Raw genomic sequence first — 7,494 nt, forward strand, 5'->3', positions numbered from 1 at the left:
GGGAATTGGATCTGGGCCGCCACATACGAGTTATCTGCTGAAAGGTAAGAAGCTTTAAAACTCTTAGCGAGGTGAAATGAGGAGGTCAGTCGTGGATTTCCTTCTAACAAACAACACAAGAATATATCAAGTTTTACATTACTATCCCAGTAGTGTCGCAATTGCTACTACCTCCTACGTCGGCCCAAGATACTCACGACCCCGTTTAGAGGAAGACCGCGATAGTGTAAGCGTGGACAACGTGTCCACCAATGATATGAACCTTCAAGTACAGTCCGAGCTGTCACTCACGCAGAAAAAGCTCAAATCATTGTCAGTGAAGTATTTTTTTCATACCAACAGTGCATCTCTCCTACTATCCTCTGATACCAGATTCATCGCGGAAGCTTGTAGACGAAACTAAAGGTGAAAACGAGTCTACAGGTACCGTACCAAGTAAACGGCTCGCTGTTGGAGCTGCTGCCCAAAGAAGCGGGTGGAAAGGCCAACCAAGAAGCAGTACGACATCAAGAACCCATCGGTTCTTTCGTTCTTTAAGCCAGTACGCACCAGCACCATAGCGACATCGAGCATGGGCTCAGCTCCTGGAACGTCACAAACCTGTTTACGTTCTCCTGTTGGTATAGATACTGGGCCGGCGGAAACCAAGGCCATCCGCCGCAAGTAGAAGTCGAAAACGCCTTCATAATTTTAGATGCATAATTACAGTTTTTTAGGCGTAGGATTGTTTTGTTGACCCTGGTCTTCGACTAGGCCATACGAGTACCGTAAAACTTATGTGCTCACCATTTACGAACTACCAATTAAAAATTTGTATTTGTGTACTCTGATGGCTGATTGGTTAGAAAATAGTCCAGGATAAATATGAACTGTCCGGATGCACATAAGGTTTACGGTATGATCAAATCCTGGCTACTCGTGGGGATATAGATTAAGAGCATCTATCAGCATTAAAATGTCGATACAAAATCTCTGTACATAATATAAGTGAACAAATTGGAGTTGTGTAAATCACGGAAACAGTTTTGGCTGAGAAAGAAAATATAATACATTTACATGAAAACGAAGAAAAATAGTTCGGATTGTATTAAAATTCAGTCACGCGCTCAAATAAGGGAAGAAAGTTCCTCCTGGGACAGTGCCGTCAAGCGTCACCAAACATTTCTCAACAAATCAAATGTGAACATACATGTACAGTACCTGAACCTTTTAGAGCAGCTTCAATCGAGACCACTTTTTACTCCTATTTAAGTCGCGGGGTGTACCATAATAATGGCTGTAAATAGTGTTGTAAAGACTGTCAAGCCTTTAAAAATGGCAGTACATTCCAATACTGCCGATACCTTAGGCTATTTGCTCCATCGCAGCATCCTACTTGACGGTTAAAAGGAATACTGTACGAAGAGATAATGAGATAATAGCAAAAAATTGTTTGCTGCTGGAAAGCATATTTATTGAGGGTGTGCTCCAAGTCTAAAGGGTTACTACCGAGGGGGTCTCTATATACGTTTAGGGTGGACCAGGGTGAAGGAATGCAGTGACTGCATTCGGTCACCCCGCTTCAGCCCCGGAGTCTGGGGCATGTAACCACGCGCTGGTCTGCTTCTCAGTTGCCTTACAAGGGTCAAGGTACTGCCCTTGAAGGTAGCCTTAAAAATCTTCTACTTTCTGTCGAAGGCAGCAACGTCTCTACTAGAGACGTCGCTGTACCGCCGAAGCGCCGCATCCGTTATGCCGATCAAGATTAAAAGCACGCTGTCAAGGCACCTTGGCGCTCCACAGCGTACGACTATTGTCGCTGGAGATGCCGGTGGATTCCAACTTGGAAGTCGTCTGCCTTCTCGTTTTGAACGAACGCCGCCCTTTCTGCGGAACTGCAAATGTTTACGCAAAATAGACCTAACCTCGATGTTCGTGCTTGAGGCTTGCGGCTTTGGTGACTTGTTTTCAGTAAAGGATGAGATGCCGCGCAACAATTGGTCATTTTCCTTTGATTCCATTTGCTCGATTCTGCGTCATAATTAAATTGGAGCCGGCGGGACGAATAGCTAGGCAGCCGCGTCCCCCCCCCCTGAACAGTTGACCACCTCAGTGCGCCATAACTGCTGCCCCAGATTTGGAGCCTCTGGCAGACCCGCGACGACGGAGCGCCTTACAGAAGCAGCAGAGAGCATACCTTGGAAGCATGATTGTCGTATTCGGCAGCTCGAACGCCTTTGGACGCGACGTAAATGAGATGGAAATGATGGTGCTGGCCGGGACGGTCTTCGTGGTCTCGGTGCTTCTCGTGCTAGTCTACAAGCTGGCACGCGGCTGGGACGACCTGGACAAGGACGACTTCGGCGCCAGTGTGTTGCCGATGCATGCGCCTCGCGCAACGAACCGCTGGGTCTCCAGCCGCAAGACGCATTTTGGACGGCTCGGCACGATCCAGGAAAACGAGGTTTTCTCCTTCAGTTCCAAGATGCGATAAGCGGTGCCAATGTGGCAGTTGAATCAACAGACGCAACAGATACAGCAGCATCCACAGGCTCGAGAACAGGCGGAGTGTCCCCCCGGCGCACTCGGTTGAAGGGTGTGCGTACCCATGTAGATTTAGATGACAGACAGTATTTAAGCTTCATATCTAGACCGGACTCGTCTGGATGGAGTGGCCGACAGCGAGGGTTCGTCCCGCTGCCATAGATGTCATATTTATCAAGACGTTTCGATTACCCTTAATTGTCAAGCCTTCCGTTCCGCCATCGGTTGCTGTAGGCACTTGAGCTTGGTGTCGACGTGGTGCCCCCCCCCCCCCCCACCGCCGTTTTAGAGCGCACGTACGTACAACGCGCAGTATCCAGCGGCTACGCATCTGGTGCGGCATATGGAGCCTGGCAGCGCCATCGCCAGCATCAGCATCTTCGCAGCTCTTGAGCTTTCGTCGCCAATTGCGCTTTGCCATCTCGTTACTTCGTCAAAGAAAGGGCCATTCTTCATCAAATACTACTACAACAGTACAGTTGAACAGTACTACTGTAGTAGTTTTTAGTGAAATATTACCTCATTTTTCGTCCCTAATTGACATAAAGGAGCAAAACTTGGGTACTAACGTCACGCTACGCCACCTCGCGCCGGGAGCTTGAGCAGAGCGCGCAGACTTTCCTTGGGGTGCGACACGTCCCCGTAGCCCTTGAAAGCACTGTCGTGGTAGACTCTGAAAAGTTGCGCTTTCTTCATCTCGGCCTCTACGATCAACCGGTTTGCGGTTAGCATGGAGGCGTCCAAGAGGGTTAACTGCCGAGCATTGGCCATGCACAAGGCCGGGTAAGCTAAACATCCATGCTGTAAAAATTTTAAAAAATGCGGCAAACCTGCTCTGTTGTTGATCCCAGTTGCTGCAGCACCGAGCGCTGGAGGTTCTCGACGTTCTGCGATATCTTCAACTTGCATGGCAGAACCTCCTGCTCAGCTTCGGCAATTACTTCACTGCCTTGTTCCGTGGCTGCGGTCTCAAGGACTGCACTACTGCTGTTGCTTGCTGTCCTGTCTGCCGCTAGCCTTGCCTTCAACTCTAGCCATTTCTTCTCTTCCGCTTCCAGGCTGCAGAAAGAAGCGATAAGCGTGAATAGCAATCACAGGACGCCATCAGGACGTAGATCTACCTCTTGATCTGCTGCTCGTACGTCTCGATCGTTGCCCGCATGCGGGCGTTTTCGGGGTTCGGAACTTTGATCTGTATGAAAGGTAATAATGTTAATATGTTGATAATACTCATAACAATGCAAATCGTACCGCGACGTTTCCTGGCGGGTGCTCGTCCATGAATGAAATTAGCTCCTGCTTCATGGCCTGCACACTAGTCTCACTAAGCTGCATGATGTCCCGGCGCGCTGCTGAGGTGAGGAACTCCTTTCTAACTTTTCGGAGTTCGCGTTTGACTTGACGCTGCACCATGTAATAGAGTGAGACCTGATCGGTGGACAGCTTCATGTGCTTCATCTCCTCCTCATTCAGCGCCTCGCGCGTCGCCTCCTCGCGCTTTTTATACCTAACCAATCGCCGCTTCTCGGCCCTTGCCACCTTCTCCTGCTTGGATCGCAGCGCTGCGGATACGGCAGCCGCGTCCACGGCGTGCAGTTTACCGATATCCTTCTCATCGTCTTTCCGTAAGCGAAAGACGAATGTGTTGTCCTTGGCGGGTGTGCCAGGTTTCCTCTTTCCTACAGGTGTGGCCTCTGCAGGCCCCTCGTTATTGACCTCACATTTCTTGTCGCTGAACGTAAAGCCTCGCCGCGGCCTCCGTTCGGGGTCGCTGGGAGACAAGAAGACGAGAGAATTACGGTTAGTCAGAAGATCGTCCCATTATATACCCAATCATCGAAACAGCTAAAGTCGCACCTAGCGCCGGTGGATTTCCGACGCCTCCGCTTCTCACGTCGGACGACCAGCGACGCGGACGGCGCATCGGCGAAAGGCGTTGCCATCATAATGAAGCGCCGACTTTTCGCGCCTTCTTTTTGAATGTTCAAACCTCCCGATTGGTCAAAGGGGAGAAATTATACCTTTCGACGATTGGTAGAAAAGGCTTTTAGCTAAAAACGTAAGGATTATCTTATTTTTTATGGCTAACGTTAGAGCATTCCCACTCGTTGTGGCAAAAGCCCGACAAACGCTATTTTGACTCAGATTTTGAGCGTTTCACTTTTTTGGTCGCATTATAGCCAATAGGTTGACCTAAGATCGCAATTTGAACCACTCGTCGATTAGTTGTGGATTGCTATTGTGAATTCTGCCGTTTTGGTCCTCAGTGAGTCACTCAAATACAGTGTACAAATTTCCTGTTTTTTTCGCAGATCGTACTTAAGGAGTCGTATTTCGTACTTAGATGGATTTTGTCTCAAGGAAAGTCAATAACAGATTTGCGCTATTTCGTGCGCGTTCATTCATTTTGAGAAGAACGCACAATACCCCACCTCGCATCGGCAATTATGGACGGAATCGACAGTAAAGGCCTATAAGGATTATTTTAGGGGAGAAATTTGTGGTCCACAATAAAGTAGGTACTTCGTCTCTACAAATTTCAAAGAAAGTGCTCATATATTTTTATTTTCTCACACAAAAAAATTAAAAATTTGAACAGGTAAAAAGCAGCGTTAAAATGATATTTTTCAAAATCATTTTAGACAGATGTATTGAGCATAATCCTGCGCTCACCAACTTCACATGTTCGTGCATAATATTCGTACGATGTGCGCGTGCTCAAGCACGCTTCCTTCCTGTAGGGAGATATGCTCGAGTACTTTTGTTACCGTCGCTTTGAGCAAAAGATCGGCCAAGCAAAAAGCGATGCGCTTACAGAGGGCGTGTGTAGCGTGCTAAGCAAATGGAGCCACACTGATAATAAGAAGTGTAATGGGCCCCCCAATTACAAAAGTAGGTAGAAGAGGCACGCAGTTAGCATTGTTGCTCTCTTATTGGTTACAAAGTAAATGTTATAGCCAGTCAGGAGTCGACCTGCATACGAGTGGTTCTCAGAGGTACAGGGCTCCCGCCCTGTTTCAAATTAAATCAGAGTCTATTTTACTAAGAGTTAAGTCTATCTTGCTTGTGAGCTTCCTAGATGTCTCAAGTTGTGGTGTCCACCGGGATTGATTCAGCTTGGACCCCGCCGAGAGATCTTGCTCGTACTCGAGAATTAAGTTTTCAAATCCAGCACCTAATCCTGGGTACACTTCTGGTAATAGATCCTCCCCGATAACATAAGTAGGTAGCTTCTTTTACAAAAGTAGGTAGAAAAGGCACGCGGCTAGCTCGTGCTGCATTGTCGACCTGCATATGAGTGATTTTCAGATGTGGTGTTGGAATTCCCACATGAACTCTAGCTACAAATGTAGTTAGGACGTATCCGTCTGCTAGGATAGCAAACGATCGTTCGGGTGGACCTGAAGACCCCAATTCTTCCCTTGCACCGGGACAGACTGGGCCTTGTAAACTACTTTTTAGGCCAACCAGTAAAAATAAGAACACGCTACTAGCACGAACAAAGCTAATAGGTGTTATGAATCCTCGTGGTCCCAACAGCGGAAGAGCACCAGGCACGGGTAAGCCTTTTACGCGGGCACCGAGTGTTCAACACTCGGCTGGAAGAATAAAAGGGATGCAATTCAAGCACTCCTAGTCGTACAAATAGGCAGCAATAAGCCGTCGCGTAAATCCTCCCGGTAGTAATCGGCCAAAATACACAGTCTCTTGGTCTTGCCGGATGAACCCTCGCTACAGAGCTTCGAGTTCACCGACAGGTATAACACACTCAAACAAGCTTGACCAGACGCTTACCTTGAAGCCGGACGTCGCTCTGTGTGCTTGAGTGGAAATTCTGTTCTGTATTTATGTTTACCCTTTCGGGTCTATTCCTAATACAAGTCCTAATCAAGTTTACAAATATCAAGTGAACAATGATCCGTTATGGATCTTCTTGCACGCCAAACGTCGTTTGCACCGTCTCATGAGCATCTTTAACGGCTCGCACCTCGTCCCAGACGGTGAACGTGTCTTCAAAGGGTCGCTGAGGCTTCTGCGAACTCATCCCAACCGTCATAGAGGGTTCGTACCGTAGATGGTAGGTTCTTGGTCGCTGAATGCGAATCCGGTCAGTCCATTCTTAATAAAAAGGACAGCCTGGATTGAGTGACATCTGGACCGTATCCAATATCCGTTGAGAGTTTGGTAGTGATGCCGTCGAGTCTCTTGCACCTTGGAGTCACCGTACATCACGTGACCGAGGGTTCGTCGCTTGAACATCTTGGGCGGTGCCGCATCTTTGTCGACGGGCGATTATCCGCAACTCTGGAGAAATCACTACACCACAACCGCCCCTGTCGCAATGGAAGCCGCAGTACTGGTGCCCGTTGTGACATTTCTTCATTCTTCAATTCACCATCCAGTCACAGGATGACCAAGCGCTTCAATCGTGCCGTAAATAACGCGCTCCAGCGTCTTAATCCTCGCCAACGACGTGAACCTGAACAGCTGGAGGTACGTCAGCTCATCTTCCTCTTGAATCATCGGCACCTTGCTCATCACCATGCATTACTCGTCTTGTTTCTTAGGAGGGCGGCACCGAGGTTTCGAACGACCCTCAGCCTGCCTAACTTGCATCGACAGCAACGTCGTCAGCTGGACCTCCGGTGCTTCCTGCTCCGGACTCTTTACCTCCTGCGGCAGCTCCTGCGGAACTTCCTGTCGTCGCTGAATCCACGGGGATGGCTCCTGCTGATCCGTCTGCGCCTGCTGATGGTTCTCCGCCACTCACCGAGGATTCGCTGCGCGCCATGCTGGCTGAGAGTACGGAAGCGTCGGTCGATCACAAGATGACGTCAACTATTCCGTACTTTACTGCGATGGCTCGTGATCAAGTGCAGCTCAACGTTGCGCGTCCTCTTCACGGCGATGTCCGCACTCAACGTCGCCTCGAGACTGCAATGGGCTTTAACGAAGTCCTCGCCGCCGTAC

At 48.9% G+C, this 7,494-nt stretch overlaps 2 protein-coding genes across 2 annotated transcripts; one reads left to right on the forward strand and one right to left on the reverse strand.

The window, feature by feature from the left end:
- Positions 1-1,731: 1,731 nt before the first annotated feature.
- On the forward strand, positions 1,732-2,506 carry PITG_13439 (uncharacterized protein; the record flags this gene model as incomplete). Its single annotated transcript, XM_002900026.1, has 2 exons — positions 1,732-1,783; positions 2,115-2,506. 2 exons carry the CDS (start codon positions 1,732-1,734, stop codon positions 2,471-2,473), a joined length of 411 nt encoding a protein of 136 aa, XP_002900072.1.
- A 587-nt stretch (positions 2,507-3,093) lies between these two features.
- On the reverse strand, positions 3,094-4,469 carry PITG_13440 (uncharacterized protein; the record flags this gene model as incomplete). Its single annotated transcript, XM_002900027.1, has 5 exons — positions 3,094-3,276; positions 3,354-3,582; positions 3,645-3,715; positions 3,775-4,294; positions 4,381-4,469. 5 exons carry the CDS (start codon positions 4,467-4,469, stop codon positions 3,094-3,096), a joined length of 1,092 nt encoding a protein of 363 aa, XP_002900073.1.
- Positions 4,470-7,494: the final 3,025 nt, after the last annotated feature.

The sequence above is a fragment of the Phytophthora infestans genome, genomic scaffold (assembly GCF_000142945.1).
Source record: "Phytophthora infestans T30-4 supercont1.28 genomic scaffold, whole genome shotgun sequence".
NCBI lineage: Eukaryota > Oomycota > Peronosporomycetes > Peronosporales > Peronosporaceae > Phytophthora > Phytophthora infestans.